The sequence below is a fragment of the Haliotis rufescens genome, unplaced genomic scaffold, assembly GCF_023055435.1.
Source record: "Haliotis rufescens isolate VD_foot unplaced genomic scaffold, xgHalRufe1.0.p SCAF_13, whole genome shotgun sequence".
Taxonomy (NCBI): Eukaryota; Metazoa; Mollusca; class Gastropoda; order Lepetellida; family Haliotidae; genus Haliotis; species Haliotis rufescens.
The window spans coordinates 39696740-39723985 of NW_025963813.1; the positions used below are offsets into that span (position 1 = coordinate 39696740).

Here is a 27246-nt window from a genome sequence, read left to right on the forward strand (position 1 = left end):
CAGCCTTTTTTAAATATTTTAGCCACACATATCGTTCTCGAATGGTTCAATAAATAACATAAATAGTAACTGCACACAATATATAGATAACAGATTTCTGAATGACAAAAGGTTTTCATTGTAAATGTAAAAAAGGTGTTGATAATTTAAATAGTTTTCAATATACTTTTATTTACCCTGCTTGATCTAAATTATCAATTATTTCGATCAATACATTGTGATCTACATTCGTATTAAGTAATATTTGATTTTTTTGTTTCCTTACTAAAAAATATAATATGTATAAAATATATCTTGTCTGAGAGAGCGAGTCAGTGAGTATGGTGTTACGCCACTTTTAGCAATATTCCAGCAATATCATGGCTGGTGACACTAGTCTGAGAGCAAGATGAATCGATTCTTGAGTTTATTTAAAGGGGTTTCTTAACAATTCTGAATTATATTTGTTCCCTCCATATGATGTAGTTAAGCTTGGCCAAAAGTGAAAAAAGGGAAAGATATTATTACTGAAAACCACTTGTGAACGATTTTGCTAGTTCTATTTTCATAGTTCACTACTAAAAACCTATTACATGTATATATTCTGCTTTTCCTTTTATGACAAATAACTCCATTAGTTCATTGATCTATGATCATTATCTATTTCAAATACAATTCTCATTTATAAAAAGATATATGAACAAAAAAGTGTTATTTCATGGATTGGCCATACAAGTATCTATTGCGCAAAGTAGGCAGCCAAGTGGTAAATATAAGATGAGGCGAGAATGTGTTTCCTGGTGGTCTTTGTGAAACACATTTTTTTAGCACATGAAGAGTATATACATTGAACAATACAATACAAAACAACACAATGTAATGCAGTACAATACAATACAAATCGAGGTAATTCCTATTTTCGTTATTTTGTCTTTCACGTATCCTAGATATTGATAATAATTGTACTGTAAGAACAACAACAATTATTTCTTTCTGTGTAAGTTTCTGGAGAAATTCATGTTTTCTTAAATAAGATATAAATATCAACAGCACATCATAACACACGAAGTATGAATAAGCGGCTTGCATGGTGCGTGTGTGCGCCCGAGTTAGGGCCAGTCACCGATTTTGCCTACGTTTGCGTTTGCGAATACGGTCTGCGACTGCGATTTAGAGTATCAAGTGATATTATGTCATGTTAAACTCACTGACAGCGCCAATGTGATTGTGTTTTGGGGACTGGTTTACATTTTCTTCTACGTTGTGATTTATTTATTTATTTAATCAATCCTGTTTGATCGTACGGTAGAATAAGCTTGTTCATTGCTAGTAAAGAATAAATTATGTCGGATATTTGGTTATCAATTTGAGTATTGTTCGGGTTATATAGCCCTATTTACTTTTTGTCCTTTGAAAATGTTGGATGTCAATTTCCCCGAGTTATCACAAATGAAAGAGCACCGACACTGAAACTGATTAAAGGTAATCTTTGAAACACTCAGCGTATGAAACAATCACGACCACTTCCGTCAATTTCTTTTACGTTAAAACACTTAACTTTCATCGGGACTTCTTATCGGTAAATTAACAACGTGGACAAGTTCCAATGAATGTGTACTTTGACATAAAAATCCAATGCCTATTATAGATAGGATATGTACTTTAAATGATATGATTATTTTGCCAATTGATGTCAGACAAGGGCGCTTGGCCAGTTGACGGCCAAGCTCAATGAGGGTGAAAGTGATGTGTCACAATAAGGCACTGAGCGGTATACAAAGCCAGCGGACGGCCGTGCTAAATGAGGGTGAAAGTGATGTGTCACAATACGGCACCGAGCGGTATACAAAGCCAGCGGACGGCCCAGCTAAATGAGGGTGAAAGTGATGTGTCACAATAGGGCACCGAGCGGTATACAAAGCCAGCGGACGGCCCAGCTAAATGAGGGTTAAAGTGATGTGTCACAATACGGCACTGAGCGGTATACAAAGCCAGCGGACGGCCCAGCTCAATGAGGGTGAAAGTGATATGTCACAATACGGCACCGAGCGGTATACAAAGCCAGCGGACGGCCCAGCTAAATGAGGATTAAAGTGATGTGTCACAATACGGCACTGAGCGGTATACAAAGCCAGCGGACGGCCCAGCTCAATGAGGGTGAAAGTGATATGTCACAATACGGCACCGAGCGGTATACAAAGCCAGCGGACGGCCCAGCTAAATGAGGATTAAAGTGATGTGTCACAATACGGCACCAAGCGGTATACAAAGCCAGCGGACGGCCCAGCTAAATGAGGGTTAAAGTGATGTGTCACCTGCCGTATTTTGTACATTTCCATCGGCTCCTGCCATAACTGACACATGAAGCCATTCTCTCGATCCACTCACTGATGCTCTATCGACTCGTGTGACGTCTGTGGGTTTTTCATATTTACATGAACCCCGGTAACATATCAAAACATCATTTCCATTCGCTCCTCGATGCTCATGAAGAGGTACGTAAGCAGTGCACGACCTTTTGTCACCCACACATAATGTTCCAAGAAGCAGTGTGGCCCCATTGTTATTCTGTACATTCACAATAGCTCCAGCCCTCAGTAACATATCAACCCACTTTTGAGAACCACTCTTTAATCCAGAGTGGTGTGTCGCTTGTGTTTGTTGCGTAAGTTAACAACAGCTCCGATATTCAATAACATAATAAATCTCTATCGATCTACGCATTGCTGCTCCATGGAGTCGTGTGGCTCCCTTGTTATTCTCTACATACACATCAGCTCAAACCGTCAGTAACAGGTCAACACACTCTTTCCATCGGGACATTGATGCGCCATGAAGTGGTGTGTTGCCTGTGTTATTCCGTACATTCACACCAGCTCCAGGCTCCAGTAATATATCAACAAACACTTACGATCCATGCATTGATACTCCATGTGGTGGCGTGTCGACCGTACTATTCTCTACGTTTACACCAGCTCCAGCCTTCAGTAACAGATCAACACACTCTTTCGTAGACGCATTGATCCTCCATAAAGTGGTGTGTTGCCTGGTGTATTATGTACATTCACTTCAGCTCCAACCTTAAGTAACACATCAATCCGTTCTTTCGATCCACGCATTGATCCTCCATAAAGCTATGTGTCGCCTGTGTTATTTTCTACATTCACAGCAGCTCCAGCCTTCAGTAACAGATCAACACACACTTTCGTTAATAGAATTGCTACGCCATGAAGTGGTGTGTTGCCAGTGTTGTTTTGTAATTGGACATCAGCTCTAGCCTTCAGTAAGAGATCAACACATTCTCTCGATCCAGATTTTGATGTTTTATGGAGTGGTGTGTCGCCAGTGCTATACTGTACTTTTACATCAGCTCCAGTCCTCAGTAACAGATCAACACACTCTTTCGATCAATGCATTGATGCTGCATGGAGTGGTGTGTCTCCTGTTTCGTTTTGTACTTTTACAAAAGCGCCGGCCTTCAGTAACATATCAACACACTTTTGAGATCCACACCTCATGCGTTATGAAGTGGTGTGTCGCCTGATCTATTCGGTACCTGTATATCAGCCCCAGCCTTCAGTAACAGGTCAACACACTCTTTCGATCCACACATTGATGCTCTATGGAGTGTCGCGAGTTCTATGTTATCCCCGACATTCACGCCAGCCTTCTGTAGCAGGTCAAAACGCTCTTCCCATCCACACCCTGATGCGTTATGGAGTGGACTGTAGCCTGAGTTGTTTTGTACTTTTACATCAGCCCCAGCCTTCAGTAACAGATCAACACACTTTCGAGATCCACACCCTGATGCTTCATGAAGTGGAGTGTCGCCTGTCTCGTTTTGTACTTTTACATCAGCCCCAGCCTTCAGTAACAGGTCAACACACTTTTGAAATCCATACCTGGATGCGTTATGAAGTGGTGTGTCGCCTGATCTATTCTGTACCTGTATATCAGCCCCAACCTTCAGTAACAGTTCAACACACTCTTTCGATCCATACATTGATGCTCTATGATGTGTCGTGAGTCCTATGTTATCCCCGACATTCACGCCAGCCTTCTCTAACAGGTCAAAACGCTCTTCCCATCCAGTACCTGATGCGTTATGGAGTGGAGTGTCGCCTGTCTCGTTTTGTACTTTAACATCAGCTCCAGCCTTCAGTAACATATCAACACACTTTTGAGATCCAAACATTGATGCGTTATGAAGTGGTGTGTCGCCTGATCTATTCTGTACCTGTGCATCAGCTCCAGTCTTCAGTAAGAGTTCAACACACTCTTTCGATCCATACATTGATGCTAAATGGAGTGAAGTGTAGCCTGAGTTGTTTTGTACTTTTACATCAGCCCCAGCCTTCAGTAACAGTTCAACACACTTTTGAGATCCACACCTGGATGCTTCAAGAAGTGGAGTGTTGCCTGTCTCGTTTTGTACTTTTACATCAGCCCCAGCCTTCAGTAACAGGTCAACACACTTTTGAAATCCATACCTGGATGCGTTATGAAGTGGTGTGTCGCCTGATCTATTCTGTACCTGTATATCAGCCCCAACCTTCAGTAACAGTTCAACACACTCTTTCGATCCATACATTGATGCTCTATGATATGTCGCGAGTCCTATGTTATCCCCGACAATCACGCCAGCTTTCTGTAGCAGGTGAAAACGCTCTTCCCATCCACTACCTGATGCGTTATGGAGTGGAGTGTCGCCTGTCTCGTTTTGTACTTTCACATCAGCTCCAGCCTTCAGTAACATATCAACACACTTTTGAGATCCAAACATTGATGCGTTATGAAGTGGTGTGTCGCCTGATCTATTCTGTACCTGTGCATCAGCTCCAGTCTTCAGTAAGAGTTCAACACACTCTTTCGATCCATACATTGATGCTAAATGGAGTGAAGTGTAGCCTGAGTTGTTTTGTACTTTTACATCAGCCCCAGCCTTCAGTAACAGTTCAACACACTTTTGAGATCCACACCTGGATGCTTCAAGAAGTGGAGTGTCGCCTCTCTCGTTTTGTACTTTTACATCAGCTCCAGCCGTCAGTAATATATCAACACACTTTTGAGATCCACACATTAATGCGTTTTGAAGTGGTGTGTCGCCTGATCTATTCTGTACCTGAATATCAGCCCCAGCCTTCAGTAACAGTTCAACACACTTTTTCGATCCATACATTGATGCTAAATGGAGTGCTGTGCAGCCTGAGTTGTTTTGTACTTTTACATCCGTTCCAGCCTTCAGTAACATATCAACACACTTTTGATATCCATACATGGATGCTAAATGGAGTGGTGTGTCGCCTGATCTATTCTGTACCTGTATATCAGCCCCAGCCTTCAGTAACAGTTCAACACACTCTTTCGGTCCATACATTGATGCTCTATGGAGTGTCGCGCGTCCTATGTCATCCCCGACATTCACGCCAGCCTTCTGTAACAGGTCAAAACGCTCTTCCCATCCACTACCTGATGCGTTATGAAGTGGAGTGTCGCCTGTCTCGTTTTGTACTTTCACATCAGCTCCAGCCTTCAGTAATATATCAACACACTTTTGAGATCCAAACATTGATGCGTTATGAAGTGGTGTGTCGCCTGATCTATTCTGTACCTGTACATCAGCCCCAGCCTTCAGTAACAGTTCAACACACTCTTTCGATCCATACATTGATACTCTATGATGTGTCGCGCGTCCTATCTTATCCCCAACATTCACGCCATCCTTCTGTAACAGGTACAAACACTCTTTCATTCCACGCCCTGATGCGTTATGAAGTGGAGTGTCGCCTGTCTCGTTTTGTACTTTCACATCAGCTCCAGCCTTCAGTAATATATCAACACACTTTTGAGATCCAAACATTGATGCGTTATGAAGTGGTGTGTCGCCTGATCTATTCTGTACCTGTACATCAGCCCCAGCCTTCAGTAACAGTTCAACACACTCTTTCGATCCATGGATTGATGCTCCATGAAGTGAAGTGTAGCCTGAGTTGTTTTGTACTTTTACATCAGCCCCAGCCTTCAGTAACAGTTCAACACACTCTTTCGATCCATACATTGATGCTAAATGGAGTGCTGTGTTGCCTGAGTTATTTTGTACTTTTACATCAGTTCCAGCCTTCAGTAACATATCAACACACTTTTGAGATCCATACCTGGATGCGTTATGAAGTGGTGTGTCGCCTGACCTATTCTGTACCTGTATATAAGCCCCAGCCTTCAGTAACAGTTCAACACACTCTTTCGATCCATACATTGATGCTCTATTGAGTGTCGCCTGTTCTATGTTACCCCCTACATTCACGCCAGCCTTCTGTAGCAGGTCAAAACGCTCTTCCCATCCACTATCTGATGCGTTATGAAGTGGAGTGTCGCCTGTCTTGTTTTGTACTTTCACATCAGCTCCAGCCTTCAGTAATATATCAACACACTTTTGAGATCCAAACATTGATGCGTTATGAAGTGGTGTGTCGCCTGATCTATTCTGTACCTGTATATCAGCCCCAGCCTTCAGTAACAGTTCAACACACTCTTTCGATCCATACATTGATGCTAAATGGAGTGCTGTGCAGCCTGAGTTGTTCTGTACTTTTACATCAGCCCCAGCCTTCAGTAACAGTTCAACACACTTTTGAGATCCACACCTGGATGCTTCATGAAGGAGAGTGTCGCCTGTCTCGTTTTGTACTTTTACATCAGTTCCAGCCTTCAGTAACATATCAACACACTTTTGAGATCCATACCTGGATGCTAAATGGAGTGGTGTGTCGCCTGATTTATTCTGTACCTGTATATCAGCCCCAGCCTTCAGTAACAGTTCAACACACTCTTTCGATCCATACATTGATGCTCTATTGAGTGTCGCGAGTCCTATCTTATCCCCAACATTCACGCCAGCCCTCTGTAGCAGGTGAAAACGCTCTTCCCATCCACACCCTGATGCGTTATGAAGTGGAGTGTCGCCTCTCTCGTTTTGTACTTTCACATCAGCTCCAGCCTTCAGTAATATATCAACACACTTTTGAGATCCAAACATTGATGCGTTATGAAGTGGTGTGTCGCCTGATCTATTCTGTACCTGTATATCAGCCCCAGCCTTCAGTAACAGTTCAACACACTCTTTCGATCCATACATTGATGCTAAATGGAGTGCTGTGCAGCCTGAGTTGTTTTGTACTTTTACATCAGCCCCAGCCTTCAGTAACAGTTCAACACACTTTTGAGATCCACACCTGGATGCTTCATGAAGTGGGGTGTTGCCTGTCTCGTTTTGTACTTTTACATCAGCTCCAGCATTCAGTAACACGTCAACACACTTTTGAGATTCAACCGTTGATGCGTTATGAAGTGGTGTGTCGCCTGTTCTATTCTGTACCTGTATATCAGCCCCAGCCTTCAGTAACAGTTCAACACACTCTTTCGATCCATACATTGATACTCTATGGAGTGTCGCGCGTCCTATCTTATCCCCAACATTCACGCCAGCCTTCTCTAACAGGCCAAAACGCTCTATCATTCCACGCCCTGAAGCGTTATGAAGTGGAGTGTCGCCTGTCTCGTTTTGTACTTTCACATCAGCTCCGGCCTCCAGTAATAGATCAACACACTTTTGAGATCCAAACATTGATGCGTTATGAAGTGGTGTGTCGCCTGATCTATTCTGTACCTGTATATCAGCCCCAGCCTTCAGTAACAGTTCAACACACTCTTTCGATCCATGGATTGATGCTCCATGAAGTGAAGTGTAGCCTGAGTTGTTTTGTACTTTTACATCAGCCCCAGCCTTCAGTAACAGTTCAACACACTCTTTCGATCCATACATTGATGCTAAATGGAGTGCTGTGTTGCCTGAGTTGTTTTGTACTTTTACATCAGTTCCATACTTCAGTAATATATCAACACACTTTTGAGATCCAAACTTTGATGCGTTATGAAGTGGTATGTCGCCTGATCTATTCTGTACCTGTACATCAGCCCCAGCCTTCAGTAACAGTTCAACACACTCTTTCGATCCATACATTGATGCTCTATATAGTGTCGCGCGTCCTATGTTATCCCCGACATTCACGCCAGCCTTCTGTAGCAGGTCAGAACGCTCTTCCCATCCACACCCTGATGCGTTATGAAGTGGAGTGTCGCCTGTCTCGTTTTGTACTTTCACATCAGCTCCAGCTTTCAGTAACATATCAACACATTTTTTAGATGCAAACATTGATGCGTTATGAAGTGGTGTGTCGCCTGTTCTATTCTGTACCTGTACATCAGCCCCAGCCTTCAGTAACAGTTTAACACACTCTTCCGATCCACACATTGATGCGTTATGAAGTGGTGTGTTTCCTGAGTTGTTTTGTACTTTTACATCAGCCCCAGCCTTCAGTAACATATCAACACACTTTTGAGATCCACACATTGATGCGTTATGAAGTGGTGTGTCGCCTGTTCTATTCTGTACCTGTATATCAGCCCCAGCCTTCAGAAACAGTTCAACACACTCTTTCGATCCATACATTGATCCTCTATGGAGTGTCGCGCGTCCTATGTTACCCCCAGCATTCACGCAAGCCGTGTGTAGCAGGTCAAAACGCTCTTCCCATCCACACCATGATGCGTTATGAAGTGGAGTGTCGCCTCTCTCGTTTTGTACTTTCACATCAGCTCCAGCCTTCAGTAATATATCAACAAACTTTTGAGATCCAAACATTGATGCGTTATGAAGTGGTGTGTCGCCTGATCTATTCTGTACCTGTATATCAGCCCCAGCCTTCAGTAACAGTTCAACACACTCTTTCGATCCATACAATGATACTCTATGGAGTGTCGCGCGTCCTATCTTATCCCCAACATTCACGCCAGCCTTCTGTAACAGGTCAAAACGTTCTTTCATTCCACGCCCTGATGCGTTATGAAGTGGAGTGTCGCCTGTCTGGTTTTGTACTTTAACATCAGCTCCAGTCTTCAGTAACATATCAACACATTTTTGAGATCCAAACATTGATGCGTTATGAAGTGGTGTGTCGCCTGTTCTATTCTGTACCTGTACATCAGCCCCAGCCTTCAGTAACAGTTTAACACACTCTTTCGATCCATAGATTGATGCTTCATGAAGTGGAGTGTAACCTGAGTTGTTTTGTGCTTTAACATCAGCCCCAGCCTTCAGTAACATATCAACACACTTTTGAGATCCACACATTGATGCGTTATGAAGTGGTGTGTCGACTGATCTATTCTGTACCTGTATATCAGCCTCAGCCTTCAGTAACAGTTCAACACACTCTTCCGATCCACACATTGATGCGTTATGAAGTGGTGTGTTTCCTGTGTTATCCTCTACATTTACTCTCGCTGCAGCTGTCGGGGTGTCTCTTGACTTGATATCTGAATTATTGTCAGCTTTCTGCTTTCTGAAACCTTCAGCCGATTGACCAACTTCTTTTTGGTCTTCTTCGTGAGACGTATAAAGCTGTTCAAGTAAATATAGAAGAACCTCTTGGCTTCCTCCCTTGCACGCTGAGTGCAGTGTAGTATTTCCATTTGGAGCCACCATGCTGACATTTGCTCCTTTCCCCGTCAAAATTCTCACGACATCCAACTTTCCACTTTCACATGCTGCATGAAGAGGGAGTTGTCCACCCGTCGATATCATATTGACTGTGGCTCCTTTATCAAACAGCATCTCAACAACATCCAGATTCCCACTTGTACATGAAGCACACACTTCATCGCCACTAAGTTCTGCTCCTGCCACAAGTAAAGTCTTAACAATGTTCGCATGTCCATGTTTACATGCTTCATACAGAGGCCTGAAATCGATATCATGACCAGCAACATTTGCTCCTCCGTCCAGCAAAACTTTTACTATTCCCTCAATGCCGCAAGCACATGTCAAACCCAGAGACAAATCCTTAAATTTACTATCAACATCAGCTCTATCCAGCACCAGTTTTACAATTTCTTCCTCGCCATTGAGACAAGCCGCAAGTAGAGGAGACGTATAACAGTTATCCACATAACCTAGTGCTCCTCTATCCAGTAACAGTTTCACTACGCCCTTGTGACCAGACCGACACGCTAGAAAAAGTGAAGTTTCTTCCATCTGATCTGTTACATCAATATCAACACCCTTGTCAATCACATACTCCACAGCTGACACAAGACCATGTTCACACAGGTAATGCAGCACAGTTGTGTCATTTCTGTCAGATGCATTCAGATCAGGAAGAAGGCGAAGTATCTGGTGTACAAAGTTACAATCTCCAGTCTCAGCTGCTATCATCAGCGGGGTCTGTTCACATTCGCCGTAGGTCGCATTGATGTCCAGTTTTACATGTTGTGTCAGATATGTCAGCACATTACCTGCAGCATGTTTGCACGCACCGTATAATATCTCATCTATCTCTGTCTGATGCAGTGTAATGTTTCCCTTCTCCAGTATGTATTTCACCATGGTTGAAGATTTGTTGCTTGGAAGCAACTCCAAACAGGATTCTTGTGTTTCTTTATCAGTGTTCCTCAGAAATGTATATATAGATATCTGATATTGTTCTTTCAGTATGTTCATCATTTTATCAATGAAATCTGGATCACAACAGATTTGGTGTGAGATTACATATGCCAAGTTGCCCTGCTGAATCTCCAAGGCAAATCTCTGCACCAAGTTGTCAATGCAGAAAAGTGGGATTTCTGCAACCAAACCTTGGTTTTCAACAGTCCCATGTCTAAGTCGCTGGTTGATGAATGAGAGACTACAATTCTCAATGACAAATACTGGATCTTTTTCAGTCAGAAGAAATGCAACACTGTCATAGATTGATGGATGGTCAAACATGTATGTACCATCTTCCAGCTTCAGATATGACCCAACAAGCTCATTGGCAGATGATACACAGTCATGCATCTTGTATTTGTCTTTATACAATTCAGACTGGGACACTTTACCATTTCCTTGGATCATTGCCTTCAGGAGTTGATACTTTGATTTATTGTTTATTAATTTCTGCAAAGTTTGGTTTAGAAATTCAAGAGGACTCGTGAAAAACTCCTCTGCTGATACCTTGGCATTCTGTTTAAAGGCTGTGGCAAAAAGTTTACAGACATGTGGAAACCCATGTGGACACGCGATGTGGCTTAATTTAAAAATGACTTTTTTCTCAATGTCAACACCTTCCATTCGAAAAACTGATATCAAAATATTAAGTTTTTCTTCATGATGTCTGGTTGGTGAGAGTTCGACTAGATGTTTACTGCTTGTAACATATTCCCTCACTCTTCCAAGGTCTTGTAAAGAGGATTTTAGTACATAATCACGTCCTACAAGAATAAATAAAGATTGTTTCTTTCGATTTTGCTCTGGATTGATGTCAGTTAACTTATTTAAAGTTTCATTTAGCTCCAAGTCAGGCTTATCAAGAATGGGACGAAGAGAGGGTCTCCATTTGGTCCACTCTGCAACGTCAAATTCCAGATCACCAAATATATCATCCAACATAATCACTGGGTTGGTACAGGTCCTGGTGACCTCATTGAATTCCTCTGGGGACACAACTTGGAATACTTGTCTCCCTTGGCTGTGCAGATCTCCGAGGGCCATGTAGGCCACTGTAGACTTCCCCTCTCCTGGTCTGCCCTTTATTGTCACCCATCTTGCTCCTCTGTCAATCTTCTCCATCACCTTCTGTAGTGCCTGTGTTTTAACCATACCTTGGGTCCACCTCTGTATCCTTAATTCTGTTCGTTCTGAAAAACCGCAAAACATATTCGAACTTACAAATCTGATAATCTTTTCAACCCTGCTATCCACTAAAATACTTTCCAAACTTGCTGTACTATGTGATAAGTTATTATCTGATCAAACAACTGATCAACGTATCATGTATAAGTGAATGAGCTACGAATCAGTGGTTAAATCGCAAATGTGAATCTGAGATTCATTCTCATCTATTATTGAAATGTAAATATGTAAAACAATTTTGGAAATAACAAAAGCTTTTCTTTGAGACAAAACGTGTTGACTTGATGTTACTTTTCATATCTACAATAATTGTTTTTAAATTATCTATTTTCCTGACATGTTATGTATATTTTTAAGATTGAAAGAGTAATGACTCAGAATCATGGAAATATTACATGTTTGATAAATGGAAACTTTTCAAATGAATTTGCTGTATATTGTGCAGCCGTTATATTGCAGCGTCTATTGGTCTGTTATCCCTAACTATTGCTTCACTATACTTTCACCATGTTAATGCTTCACGCTTGACGACTAGATTGTATCCATCATTATTTTCAAGGCTAATGTCTGATGGCTATGCTATTTCTCTCATCATGTAATTCGTGCTCATGCTTGATGACTATAATTGGGAGGAGTTGTTATCCTCTGGAACTCACTCCTGATCTTCTGTACTGTAGTCAGCAGTTTCTCCTCGTCCTCCTGGGGACAGGGCTGAGATTTGCCGATGTTCTGCGTTCCACCGAAGGTCACATTTCTGGCCCCCTTCATCGTCACATCTCCAAACTGCTGTTTGACTTGAAGAACGTTAACCTGAATGGCTGTAATGTACAAAATTCTTTGTTAACTCGACCCTCATGAAGAGCCAACACCATTTACACATCGTAAATTACAGAATCCTTTACTCGCTTGTTGTTCAGATATAAGGAGACGAACAACAAATGAAGATGGAAATTTGCTCAATTTTATGATATTAATTAAACCGATTCATTGATCAACACAAACAGACACGCAAAAATACAAAGATACGAGCCTAAATAAGAGCAATAATCTTCAACGCAATGTTAACCCCCAATTCATGACACCTCACGTAATCATATAAGGCACCAACCATCTAATATTCGAGATGTGTTTTTCATAACATCCCACTGCACAGTGAATGATATCAGTTTTTGTGAAAAACCTGGGCACATACTATTTGTTCAGCATCCACGGGAAGAGATTATTTTCTTAACTCGATTGTCAAATACCCCAAAAGATATAATGGGCATTGAAAGCAAGTGAAAATTATGTCTTCTTCATTTCATGTCAAACTGAATCACACCAGTTCAAGACAGATATTCTTACTTGAAGGAGCACCAGATGATGTTGGTACCCAGGATGTGTCCATTTCTTGTGTTTGAGATTGTGAAGTCATCAATGACATGACGGGTTCTTGGCAGACAGATGTGCCTTGTTCGGCAATACGACGTGTCAGAGTAGTCACTGCTGTTGGAAACAAAGCATAAAACAACCATTTTAGAGGCTATTACTCTTGTGTTACTATCGGTATATTAGACATAGTTGAAATTCGATATGTATTCACTGACGCATGAAGGTAATGGTGACACTGGCGTCATGAAGATAATACTGGAAAATCACATGGCCTTTTGTACCATGATATTGGCCTTTAGACATACTGGCTAAGTATGTATTACAAGAACAAAACATATAAAATGTCTTTTAAAATGTCCAAAACTAGTTGTTCTCATTCCTTACCATCATTGATATTACGAGAGTGCTTGTGCTGGCTAGACTGAAACATACCTGTAGAAACAGCTGCTGCTCCCAATGTTAGACTCCTATCTTCCTCGTTTTCCTCATCATTTTCACTCTCTTCTTCCTCCACAGTGTCTGCTGTTTGAGCGTCCTCTGTTGCAACATCACCTAATGCTGACAAGGTGTTTCGGGTGGCTGTTGAGCATGGAACACTGTGGTGCCATTTACCCATTCTTTCTTTCGTCTTTTTATTGGATATTTGTTTTCCTTTCAACTTCTTTTCTCCCCTGGCATCGTGTTTCATTCTCTTGATCCCTTGATGCAAAGTCCTCATTCTCTTTGAAGTGTCAGGTCTACCCTCTTTCCTCAATACAGCCACTCTATTTATTGCCTTTTTTTCCTTTCTTGCTGACATTTCATCAGACTTAGTATGTTGTTTTAAACTCATTATTTCGGCTATTTCATGTTGCAGTTCCAGTTTTCTCTCAGTGATGCGTAAGCTCCTTCTTTTCCCACTTCTCACCTGATATACATTCCTTGTTTTCTTTGGGTGGGTAGACCCTTTACTTCGAGTCTGCACTTTCTCATTTCCACGTTCTATCTTATATCTTCCTTTCCTCAATGTGGCCAAGGCCTTGTCTCTGGTTCCAATATCCCTTTTGCATTCACTTACTGGTGCATCTGTCCTTACCTTGAGTTGGGTTTTGGTTTCAACCTGGGCTCTTTTTAAACCTTTCTTTGGCCACTTTCTTGTCATGTTTGAACCTTTATCTTTTTTCTCCACCTGCATTTGCCTGCTACCAGCACCTATTTCTACTTGTGACCTTTGTCGCTTTCCCTGTGATAATTCCATACTTCCAATTTCCACCTTCACTCTCTCCTTGGTTTCGCACTCTGTCTCACCCACCCTTCTTTTCTTCGCCCTGGTCAACCCTTTACTTCTAGTTTCCACATCCACTCTCTCCTTGGTTTCACCCTCTGTCTCACCCATCCTTCTTTTATTTGCCCCGGTCAACCCTTTACTTCTAGTTTCCACCTCTACTCTCTCCTTGGTTTCACCCTCTATCTCACCCATCCTTCTTTTCTTTGCCCTGGTCAACCCTTTACTTCTAGTTTCCACCTCTACTCTCTCCTTGGTTTCACCCTCTGTCTCACCCATCCTTCTTTTCTTTGCCCCGGTAAACCCTTTACTTCTAGTTTCCACATCCACTCTCTCCTTGGTTTCACCCTCTGTCTCACCCTTCCTTCTTTTCTTTGCCCCGGTCAACCCTTTACTTCTAGTTTCCACCTGCACGCTCCCTTTGGCTTCATTCTGCATGATATCCGCCCTTCCCTTCACCTGCCTCAACCCTCTACATCGGTTGTCCACCTTCTCTCTGTGCTTTGCTTCATATTCTGTCTCATCCGTCCTTCTACTCTCAACCTGGGTCAACCTTTTACTTCTTGTCTGCATGTGCCCCGTGTCCTCATTATCACATACTGTGACATCCATCCTTCCGTGTTCTACGACCGCTGCTCACCATTATCAATCATTGTTCAGATACTGTTATTTCTAGTGCGTGTCTTTTTGGTTATCATCAGCAATAACACAAGTGCCCTGCTGCTGATATTGTGTCTTTGCTCATCATTCAAAGTTGAATAACGATACCTGCCCAAATGACAGAAAACAATATAGTTATGCATCTAATCACACCACTGCATTGTGCATCAAATCAAGCGTCTTCATATGTACATACAATGGTAGTGAATGAACGATTATGCCTCAGCATGTTTATGAATTTTGATTGTAGTGACGTGACTATCGATGTAGGGGAGTGTAAATGATGTACGCGCTATATAGCTTCTCCAAGATGAAAGGGAAATTTTCATGGAAGGGTCAGTGTAATGTAAGCATACACCCATGTTTGATGGGGATGTATTTGATACCGATGTCATAGGCGAAAGTACTTACATTAGTGAGTGAGTCAGTTAGGTTTAACGCCGCTTTTAACATTATGTGTATGTGTGTGGGGGTGGGTGTATGTGTATAGTGTAAAGGGGAGGTGTTTCATTGGTGCACGGTGAGAATAGTATAGGGTGGAATGTTTCATGTAGTGTATTGTGTACAGAGGAAGGTGGGCTCTGTGGTGTGCCGGGACAAGAGGCGTTCAGGGCGAAATAGGTCTCGGTGTGTAAAGGGTGTAGAGGGTATATAGTCTGTGAGGTTTGTAGGGGAAAGAAAGAACAAGGGGAAGATGGATCATGGGATCTATTATAGTTGGAATCATACAATTGACACTGTGTGGTGTGTAAGAGAGAGAGTATAAGGATGGAGGTGGTTCATAGTTTGTATTGGCATTGTTTGTAGATGGCCTGTAGGCTGTGTGGTGTGTAAGAGAGAGAGTGTATAAGGATGGAGGTGGTTCATAGTTTGTATTGGCATTGTGTGTAGATGGCCTGTAGGCTGTGTGGTGTGTAAGGGATATAGTGTACAAGGGAGGTGATGGCTCATGGTGTGTATTGTTTGTAGATGGTCTGTAGGCTGTGTGATGTTTATGGAAGAGAGTGTATCAGGAAGGTGATGGTTCATAATTTGTATTGTGTGTAGACGGTATGTAGGCTGTGTGATGTTTATGGAAGAGAGTGTATGAGGATCGAGGTGGATCATAGTTTGTATTGTCTGCAGATGGTCCGTAGGCTGTGTGATGTGTAAGGGAGAGAGTGTACAAGGGAGGTGATGGTTCATGGTGTGTATTCTGTTTAGAGGGTATATGTAGGCTGTGTGGTGTGTAAGAGAGAGATTTATAAGGGTGGTGGTGGTTCATGGTGTGTATTGTTTGTAGAGGATATGTAGCTGTGTGATGTGTAAGAGGGAGAGTGGTGGTTCATAGTTTGTATTGGTATTGTGTGTAGATGGTCTGTAGGATGTGTGGTGTGTAAGAGAGAGAGAATGTATAAGGATGGTGGTTGTTAATTGTGTGTATTCAGTGCAGATAGTCAGTAGGCTGTGTGGTGTGTAAGGGAGGGGGGGTATAAGGATGGTTGTGGTTGATGGTTTGCATTGTGTGTAGATGGTCTGTAGACTGTGTGGGTGGTGTGTAACGAGGACAGTGGATAAGGGCCCTGGTCATTCAAGCTGTTTTATGAGCAGATGGCCTATAGGCTGTGAGGTGTATACGGATGGTAGTGGTTCATATTATATATTGTGTGTGGATGGTTCGTAGACTGTGTGGTGTGTAAGGGAAAGTTTCCATGAGTGTGATTGTGCTGCTTCGCGGTGTCTATTGTGTGTAGAGTTTTGTGTACGCTGTGTGATGTTTATGTAAGAGAGTGTATCAGGAAGGTGATGGTTCATGGTGTGTATTGTGTGTAGATGGTCTGTAGGCTGTCTGATGTTAAAGGGAGAGAGTGTATACGGATGGAGGTTGTTCATGATGTGTATTGTGTGCAGAGGATATGTAGGTAGTGTGGTGTGTAAATGAGAGAGGGTATAAGGGAGATGGTGGCTCATGGTGTCTATTGTGTGTAGATGGTCTGTACGCTGCCTGGTGTGTAAAGGGTAGGGTTTATAGGGATGGAGGTTGTTCACAGTATCCCCTTGTGTGTAGGGGATATATAGGCTGTGTGGTATGTAAGAGAGAGAGAGTGTTTACGGGAGGTGGTGGTTCATGGTGTGTATTGTGTGTAGATGCTCTGTAGGCTATGTGGTGTGTAAGGGGTAGACTGTATAAAGATGGAGGTTGTTCACAGTTTGTATTTTGTGTATAGGATACATAGGCTGTGTGGTGTATAAGACTGTGTATACGTAAGGTGGTGGTTCATTATGTGTATTCTGTGTAGGTGTCTGTAGGTTGTATGGTGTGTAACAGAGAGAGTGTAGAAGGATTGAGAAGATTCATGGTGTGTATTGTGTGTAGGTGTCTGTAGGTTGTATGGTGTGTAAGAGAGAGAGTGTAGAAGGATGGAGATGTTTCATGGTGTGTATTGTGTGTTGGTGTCTGTAGGTTGTATGGTGTGTAAGAGAGAGAGTGTAGAAGGATGGAGGTGGTTCATGGTGTGTATTGTGTGTTGGTGTCTGTAGGTTGTATGGTGTGTAAGAGAGAGAGTGTAGAAGGATGGAGGTGGTTCATGGTGTGTATTGTGTGTAGGTGTCTGTAGGTTGTATGGTGTGTAACAGATAGAGTGTAGAAGGATGGAGAAGATTCATGGTGTGTATTGTGTGTAGGTGTCTGTAGGTTGTATGGTGTGTAAGAGAGAGACATGGTGGTACATGGTGTGTATTGTGTAGAGACCATATATAGGAAGTAGGGTGTGTGGTGAGTGAGGGAGAGAATGTATAAGGATGATGGTTGTTTATTGTGTGTATTGTGTGTGGATGGTCTGTAGGCTGCGTGGTATGTAAGGGAGAGAGTTTACAAGGATGGCTATGGTTCAGTGTTTTCATTATGTGTAGATGGTCTGTAGGCTGTGAGGTATGTAAGGTGGAGAGTGTATCAAAATTGTGGTGCTTCATAGTTTGTATTGTGTGTGGATCGTTTGTAGGCTGTGTGGTGTGTGCGGTAGATAGTGTATAAGGATGATTGTGGTTCATGTAGTGTATTGTATACAGAGGATATGTTTGCTGTGTGGTGTGTAAGGAGAAGTATGTATAAGGGTGGTGGTTGTTCAAGGTGTTTTGTATGTAGAGCTTTTGTAGGTTGTGTGGTTTGCAAGGGAGAGAGAGTGTAAGGATCGTGGTCGCTCATGGGTGCATTGTAGAGCATATATGTTGTGTGTAATGGAGAGAGAATATAAGGGTGGTCGTGGTGGTGTTTCATGGGGTGTTTTGGGTGTAGATGGTCTGAAGGCTGTGTGGTGTGTAAGTGGGAGAGTCCATGAGGACGGGGTGGTTCATGGTGTATATGGTATGTAGATGGTGTGTAGGGTGTATGTTGTGGTGGTGGTGGTCTTTCATTGGGTGTTTTGGGTGTAGATGGTCTGAAAGCTGTGTGGTGTGTAAGTGGGAGAGTACATAAGGACGGGGTGGTTCATGGTGTATATGGTATGTAGATGGTGTGAAGGGTGTATGTTGTGGTGGTATTTCATTGGGTGTTTTGGGTGTAGATGGTCTGTAGGCTGTGTGGTGTGTAAGTGGGAGAGTGCATGATGATGTGGTAGTTCATGGTATATGTAGTATGTGGATTGTGTGTAGGGTGTATATTGTGGTGGTGGTTCATTGGGTGTTTTGGGTGTAGATGATACGAAGGTTGTGTGGTGTGTAAGTCGGAGAGTGCATGAGGATGGTGTGGTTCATGGTGTATATGGTATGTAGATGGTGTGTAGGGTGTATGTTGTTGTGGTGGTGGTTCATTGAGGTGTTTTGGGTGGAGATGATCTGAAAGCTGTGTGGTGTGTAAGTGGGAGAGTGCATAAGGACTGGGTGGTTGATGGTGTATATGGTATGTAGATGGTATGTAGGGTGTATGTTGTGGTGGCGGTGGTTCATTGGGTGTTTTCGGTGTACATGGTCTGAAGGCTGTGTGGTGTGTAAGTGGGAGAGTACAAAACGACGGGGTGGTCATGGTGTATATTGTATTTAGATGGTGTGTAGGATGTATATTGTGGTGGTGGTTAATTGGGTGTTTTGGGTGTAGATGGTCCGAAGGCTGTGTGGGGTGTAAGTGGGAGAGTGCATAAGGACGGGGTGGTTCATGGTATATATGGTATGTAGATGGTGTGTAGGGTGTATATTGTAGTGGTGGTTCATTGGGTGTTTTGGGTGTAGATGATCTGAAGGTTGAGTGGTGTGTAAGTGGGAGAGTGCATAAGGACTTGGTGGTTTATTGTGTATATGGCATGTAGATGGTGTGTAGGGTGTATGTTGTGGTGGCGGTGGTTCAATGGTTGTTTTCGGTGTAGATGGTATGAAGGCTGTGTGGTATGTAAGTGGGAGAGTACATAGGGACGGGGTGGTCATGGTGTATATAGTATGTAGATGGTGTGTGGGGCGTATGTTGTGGTGGTGGTGGTTCATTTGGGTGTTTTGGGTGTAGATGGTCTGAAGGCTGTGTGGTGTGTAAGTGGGAGAGCGCATAAGGACGGGGTGGTTTATGGTGTACATGGCATGTAGATGGTGTGTAGGGTGTATATTGTGGTGGTGTTTCATTGGGTGTTTTGGGTGTAGATGATCTGAAGGTTAAGTGGTGTGTAAGTGGGAGAGTGGATGATGATGGGGTGGTTCATGGTGTATATGGTATGTATATGGTGTGTAGGGTGTATGTTGTGGTGGTGGTTCATTGAGGTGTTTTGGGTGTAGATGATCTGAAAGCTGTGTGGTGTGTAAGTGGGAGAGTGCATAAGGACGGGGTGGTTCAAGGTATATATGGTATGTAGATGGTGTGTGAGGTGTATGTTGTGGTGGTGGTTTATTGGGTAATTTGGGTGTTGATGGTCTGAAGGCTGTGTGCTGTGTAAGTGGGAGAGTGCATAAGGACGGGGTTGTTCATGGTATATATGTTATGTAGATGGTGTGTAGGGTGTATATTGTGGTGGTGGTTCATTGGGTGTTTTGGGTATAGATGATCTGAAGGTTGTGTGGTGTGTAAGTGGGAGAGTGCATAAGGACTGGGTGGTTCATGGTGTATATGGTATGTAGATGGTGTGTAGGGTGTATGTTGTGGTGGTGCTTCATTGGGCGTTTTGGGTGTAGATGATCTGAAGGTTGAGTGGTGTGTAAGTAGGAGAGTGCATAAGGACTGGGTGGATTATGGTGTATATGGTATGTAGATGGTGTGTAGGGTGTATGTTGTGGTGGTGTTTCATGGGGTGTTTTGGGTGTAGATGGTCTGAAAGCTGTGTGGTGTGTAAGTGGGAGAGTGCATAAGGACTGGGTGGGTCATGATGTATATGTGGTATGTAGATGGTGTGTAGGGTGTATGTTGTGGTGGTGATGGTTTATTGACGTGTTTTGGGTGTAGATGATCTGAAAGCTATGTGGTGTGTAAGTGGGAGAGTGGATGATGATGTGGTGGTTCATGGTATATATGGTATGTGGATGGTGTGTAGGGTGTATATTGTTGTGGTGGTTCATTGGGTGTTTTGAGTGTAGATGATCTGAAGTTTGTGTGGTGTGTAAGTGGGAGAGTGTATGAGGATGGGGTGGTTCATGGGGTGTTTTGCTTGTAAATGGTCTGAAAGCTGTGTGGTGTGTAAGTGGGAGAGTGCCTAAGGACTGGGTGGTTCATGGTGTATATGGTATGTAGATGGTGTGTAGGGTGTATTTTGTGGTGGTGATGGTTCATTGAGGTGTTTAGGGTGTAGATGATCTGAAAGGGTATGTGGTGTGTAAGTGGGAGAGTACATAAGGACGAGGTGGTCATGGTGTATATAGTATGTAGATGGTATGGGGTGTATGTTGTGGTGGTGGTTTCTTGTGTGTTTTGGGTGTAGATGATCTGAAGGTTGTGTGCTGTGTAAGTGGGAGAGTGCATAAGGACGGGGTGGTTCATGATGTATATGGTATGTAGATGGTGAGTAGGGTTTTTGTTGTGGTGGTGGTTCATTGGGTGTTTTGGGTGTAGCTGATCAGACGGCTGTGTGGTGTGTTAGTGGGAGAGTGCATAAGGACTAGGTGGTTCATGGTGTATATGGTATGTACATGGCGTGTACGGTGTATGTTGTGGTGGTGGTTCATTGGTTCTTTTTTGGGTGTAGATGGTCTGAAGACTGTGTGGTGTATAAGTGGGAGAGTGGATAAGGATGGGGTGGTTCATGGTGTATACGGTATGTAGATGGTGTGTAGGGTGTATGTTGTGGTGGTGTTTCATGGGGTGTTTTGGGTGTGGATGGTCTGAAGGCTGTTTTGTGTAAGTGGGAGAGTGCATAAGGATGGGGTGGTTCATGGTGTATATGGTATGTAAATGGTGTGTAGGGTGTATGTTGTGGTGGTGGTGGTTCATTGAGGTGTTTTGGGTGTAGATGATCTGACAGCTGCGTGGTGTGTAAGTGGGAGATTGCATAAGGACTGGGTGGTTCAAGGTGTATATGGTATGTAGATGGTGTGTAGAGTGTATGTTGTGGTGGTGGTGGTTCATTGTGTGTTTTGGGTGTAGATGGTCTGAAGGCTGTGTGCTATGTAAGTGGGAGAGTGCAAAAGGACGGGGTGGTCATGGTGTATATAGCATGTAGATGGTGTGTGGGGTGTATGTTGTGGTGGTGCTTTATTGGGTGATTTGGGTGTAGATGGTCTGAAGGCTGTGTGGTGTGTAAGTTGGAGAGTGCATGCATAAGGATGGAGTGGTTCATGATGTATATGGTTTGTAGATGGTGTGTAGGTTGTATGTTGTGGTGGTGGTTCATTGGGGTGTTTTGGGTGTAGATGGTCTGAAGGCTGTGTGGTGTGTAAGTGGGAGAGTGCACAAGAATGGGGTGGTTCATGGTGGATATGGTATGTAGATGGGGTGTAGGGTGTATGTTGTGGTGGTGGTTCATTGGGTTTTTTGGGTGTAGATGATCTGAAGGTTAAGTGGTGTGTAAGTGGGAGAGTGCATGATGATGTCGTGGTTCATGGTATATATGGTATGTAGATGGTGTGTAGGGTGTATATTGTGGTGGTGTTTCACTGGGTGTTTTGGGTGTAGATGATGTGAAAGTTGTGTGGTGTGTAAGTGGCAGAATGCATGAGGATGGGGTGGTTCATGGTGTATATGGTATGTAGATGTTGTGTAGGGTGTATGTTGTGGTGGTGTTTCATAGGATGTTTTGTGTGTAGGTGATCTGAAAGCTGTGTAGTGTGTAAGTGGGAGAGTGCATAAGGACTGGGTGGTTCATGGTGTATATGGTATGTAGATGGTGTGTAGGGTGTATGGTGTGCTTGTGGTGGTTCATTGGGTCTTTTTGGTGTAGATGGTCTGAAGGCTGTGTGGTGTGTAAGTGGGAGAGTACATAAGGACGGGGTGGTCATGGTGTATATGGTATGTAGATGGTGTGTAGGGTGTATGTTGTGGTGGTGGTTCATTGGGTGTTTAGGGTGTAGATGATCTGAAGGTTAAGTGGTGTGTAAGTGGGAGAGTGCATGATGATGGGGTGGTTCATGGTGTATATGGTATGTAGATGGTGTGTAGTGTGTATGTTGTGGTGGTGTTTCATGGGGTGTTTTGGGTGTAGATGATCTGATAGCTGTGTGGTGTGTAAGTGGGAGAGTGTATAAGGACTGGGTGGTTCATGGTGTATATGGTATGTAGATGGTGTGTAGGGTGTATGTTGTGGTGGTGGTTCATTGAGGTGTTTTGGGTGTAGATGATCTGAAAGCTGTGTGGTGTGTAAGTGGGAGAGTGCATGAGGATGTGGTGGTTCATGGTATATATGGTATGTGGATGGTGTGTAGGGTGTACATTCTTGTGGTGGTTCATTGGGTGTTTTGAGTGTAGATGATCTGAAGTTTGTGTGGTGTGTAAGTGGGAGAGTGCATAAGGACTGGCTGGTTCATGGTGTATATGGTATGTAGATGGTGTGTAGGGTGTATGTTGTGGTGGTGGTTCATTGGGTGTTTTGGGTGTAAATCGTCTGAAAGCTGTGTGGTGTGTAAGTGGGAGAGTGCATAAGGACTGGGTGGTTCATGGTGTATATGGTATGTAGATGGTGTGTAGGGTGTATGTTGTGGTGGTGATGGTTCATTGAGGTGTTTAGGGTGTAGATGATCTGAAAGCTATGTGGTGTGTAAGTTCGAGATCACATAAGGACGGGGTGGTCATGGTGTATATAGTATGTAGATGGTATGGGGTGTATGTTGTGGTGGTGGTTTGTTGTGTGTTTTGGGTGTAGATGGTCTGAAGGCTGTGTGCTGTGTAAGTGGGAGAGTGCATAAGGACTGGGTGGTTCATGATGTATATGATATGTAGATGGTGTGTAGGGTTTATATTGTGGTGGTGGTTCATTGGGTGTTTTGGGTGTAGATGATCTGAAGGATGTGTGGTGTGTAAGTGGGAGAGTGCATGAGGATGGGGTGGTTCATGGTGTATATGGTATGTAGATGGTGTGTAGGGTGTATGTTGTGGTGGTTGTTCATTGGGTGTTTTGGGTGTAGCTGGTCAGACGGCTGTGTGGTGTGTTAGTGGGAGAGTGCATAAGGACTAGGTGGTTCATGGTGTATATGGTATGTACATGGTGTGTACGGTGTATGTTGTGGTGGTGGTTCATTGGTTGTTTTTTTGGGTGTAGATGGTCTGAAGGCTGTGTGGTGTATAAGTGGGAGAGTTCATAAGGATGGGGTGGTTCATGGTGTATACGGTATGTAGATTGTGTGTAGGGTGAATCTTGTGGTGGTGTTTCAAGGGGTAGTTTTGAGTGTAGATGATCTGAAGACTGTGTGGTATGTAAGTGGGAGAGTGCATAAGGATGGGGTGGTTCATGGTACATATGGTATGTAGATGGTGTGTAGGGTGTATGTTGTGGTGGTGGTTCATTGGGTGTTTTGGGTGCAGATGATCTGAAGGTTGTGTGGTGTGTAAGTGGGAGAGTGGATGATGATGTGGTGGTTCATGGTATATATATGGTGTGTAGGGTGTATATATATTGTGGTGGTGGTTCATTAGGTGTTTTGGGTATAGATGATCTGAAGGTTGTGTGGTTTGTTAGTGGGAGAGTGCATAAGGACTCGGTGGTTCATGGTGGATATGGTATGTAGATGGTGTGTAGCGTGTATGTTGTGGTGGTGGTGGTTCATTGAGGTGTTTTGGGTGTAGATGATCTGAAAGCTGCGTGGTGTGTAAGTGGGAGAGTACATATGGACAGGGTGGTCCTGGTGTATATAGCATGTACATGGTGTGTAGGGTGTATGTTGTGGTGGTGGTTTATTGGGTGATTTGGGTGTAGATGGTCTGAAGGCTGTGTGCTGTGTAAGTGGGAGAGTGCATAAGGATGGGGTGGTTCATGGTGTATATGGTATGTAAATGGTGTGTAGGGTGTATGTTGTGGTGGTGGTGGTTCATTGAGGTGTTTTGGGTGTAGATGATCTGAAAGCTGTGTGGTATGTAAGTGGGAGAGTATATAAGGACGGGGTGGTCATGGTGCATATAGCATGTAGATGGTGTGTGGGGTGTATGTTGAGGTGGTGGTTTATTGGGTGATTTGGGTGTAGATGGTCTGAAGGCTGTGTGCTGTGTAAGTGGGAGAGTGCAAAAGGACGGGGTGGTTCATGGTGTATATGGTATGTAGATGGTGTGTAGGGTGTGTGTTGTGGTGGTGTTTCATGGGTTTTTTTAGGTGTAGATGGTCTGAAGGCTGTGTGGTGTGTAAGTGGGAGAGTGCATGCATAAGGATGGAGTGGTTCATGATGTATATGGTTTGTAGATGGTGTGTAGGGTGTATGTTGTGGTGGTGGTTCATTGGGGTGTTTTGGGTGTAGATGATCTGAAAGCTGTGTGGTGTGTAAGTGGGAGAGTGGATAAGAATGGGATGGTTCATGGTGGATATGGTATGTAGATGGGGTGTAGGGTGTATGTTGTGGTGATGGTTCATTGGGTTTTTTGGGTGTAGATGATCTGAAGGTTGTGTGGTGTGTAAGTGGGAGAGTGCATGATGATGTGGTGGTTCATGGTATATATGGTATGTAGATGGTGTGTAGGGTGTATGTTGTGGTGGTGTTTCATGGGGTGTTTTGGGTGTAGATGATCTGAAAGCTGCGTGGTGTGTAAGTGGGAGAGTGCAAAAGGACGGAGTGGTTCATGGTGTATATGGTTTGTAGATGGTGTGTAGGGTGTATGTTGTGGTGGTGGTTCATTGGGGTGTTTTGGGTGTAGATGGTCTGAAGGCTGTGTGGTGTGTAAGTGGGAGAGTGCATAGGAATGGGGTGGTTCATGGTGGATATGGTATGTAGATCGGGTGTAGGGTGTATGTTGTGGTGGTGGTTCATTGGGTTTTTTGGGTGTAGATGATCTGAAGGTTGTGTGGTGTGTAAGTGGGAGAGTACATAAGGACTGGGTGGTTCATGGTGTATATGGTATGTAGATGGTGTGTAGGGTGTATGTTGTGGTGGTGGTTCATTGGGGTGTTTTGGGTGTAGATGGTCTGAATGCTGTGTGGTGTGTAAGTGGGAGAGTGCATAAGAATGGGGTGGTTCATGGTGGATATGATATGTAGATCGGGTGTAGGGTGGATGTTGTGGTGGTGTTTCACTGGGTGTTTTGGGTGTAGATGATCTGAAGGTTGTGTGGTGTGTAAGTGGGAGAGTGCATGAGGATGGGGTGGTTCATGGTGTATATGGTATGTAGATGGTGTGTAGGGGGTATGTTGTGGTGGTGTTTCATGGGGTGTTTTTGGTGTAGATGATCTATAAGCTGTGTGGTGTCTAAGTGGGAGAGTGCATAAGGACTGGGTGGTTCATGATGTATATGGTATGTAGATGGTGTGTAGGGTGTATGTTGTGGTGGTGGTTCATTGGGTGTTTTGGGTGTAGATGGTCTGAAAGCTGTGTGGTGTGTAAGTGGGAGAGTGCATAAGGATGGGGTGGTTCATGGTGTATATGGTATGTAGATGTTGTGTAGGGTGTATGTTGTAGTGGTGGTTCATTGGGTATTTTCGGTGTAGATGATCTGAAGGCTGTGTGGTGTCTAAGTAGGAGAGTGCATACGGATGGGGTGGTTCATGGTGTATATGGTTTGTAGAAGGTGTGAAGGGTGTATATTGTGGCTGTGGTTCATTGGGTGTTTTGGGTGTAGATGGTCTGAAAACTGTGTGGTGTGTAAGTGGGAAAGTGCAAAAGGATGGGGTGGTTCATGGTGTATATGGTATGTAGATGGTGTGTAGGGTGTATGTTGTGGTGGTGGTTCATTGTGTGTTTTGGGTGTAGATGATCTGAAGGTTGTGTGGTGTGTAAGTGGGAGAGTTCATAAGGATGGGGTGGTTCATGGTGTATATGGTTTGTAGATGGTGTGTAGGGTGTATGTTGTGGTGGTGATTCATTGGGTGTTTTGGGTGTAGATGGTCTGAAAGCTGTGTGGAGTGTAAGTGGGAGAGTGCATAAGGATGGGGTGGTTCATGGTGTATATGGTATGTAGATGTTGTGTAGGGTGTATGTTGTGGTGGTGGTTCATTGGGTGTTTTGGGTGTAGATGATCTGAAGGCTGTGTGGTGTCTAAGTAGGAGAGTGCATACGGATGGGGTGGTTCATGGTGTATATGAAATGTAGATGGTGTGTAGGGTGTATGTTGTGGTGGTATGTCATTGGGTGATTTGGGTGTAGATGGTCTGAAGGCTGTGTGGTGTGTAAGTGGGAGAGTGCAAAAGGACGGGGTGGTTCATTGTGTATATGGTATGTAGATGGTGTGTAGGGTGTATATTGTGGTGGTGGTTCATTGGGTGTTTTGGGTGTAGATGATCTGAAGGTTGTGTGGTGTGTAAGTGGGAGAGTTCCTAAGGATGGGGTGGTTCATGGTGTATATGGTATGTAGATGGTGTGTAGGGTGTATGTTGTGGTGGTGGATCATTGGGTGTTTTGGGTGTAGATGATCTGAAGGTTCTGTGGTGTGTAAGTGGGAGAGTTCCTAAGGTCTGGGTAGTTCATGGTGTATATGGCATGTAGATGGTGTGTAGGGTGTATGTTGTTGTGGTGTTTCAAGGTTTTTTTGGGGGTTGAGATGGTCTGAAGGCTGTGTGGTGTGTAAATGGGAGAATGCATGCATAATGATGGAGTGGTTCATGATGTATATGATTTATAGATGGTGTATAGGGTGTATGTTGTGGTGGTGGTTCATTGGGGTGTTTTGGGTGTAGATGGTCCGAAGGTTGTGTGGTGTGTAAGTGGGAGAGTGCATAAGAATTTGGTGGTT

At 43.5% G+C, this 27246-nt stretch overlaps 1 protein-coding gene across 1 annotated transcript in view; it reads right to left on the reverse strand.

Moving 5' to 3' along the window:
- Positions 1 to 3333: 3333 nt before the first annotated feature.
- The window catches only part of LOC125378658, a 75035-nt gene continuing 51122 nt past the window's right edge, over positions 3334 to 27246 (reverse strand). Inside the window, exons 2-5 of the mRNA XM_048394560.1 lie at positions 13511 to 15110; positions 13052 to 13192; positions 12364 to 12525; positions 3334 to 11712 (exon numbers count right to left, since the gene is read on the reverse strand). Coding sequence (XP_048250517.1) covers positions 3494 to 11712; positions 12364 to 12525; positions 13052 to 13192; positions 13511 to 14954 — 9966 coding nt within the window. The 5' untranslated portion in view covers positions 14955 to 15110 and the 3' untranslated portion in view covers positions 3334 to 3493. The remainder of the gene's footprint in view (positions 11713 to 12363; positions 12526 to 13051; positions 13193 to 13510; positions 15111 to 27246) is intronic.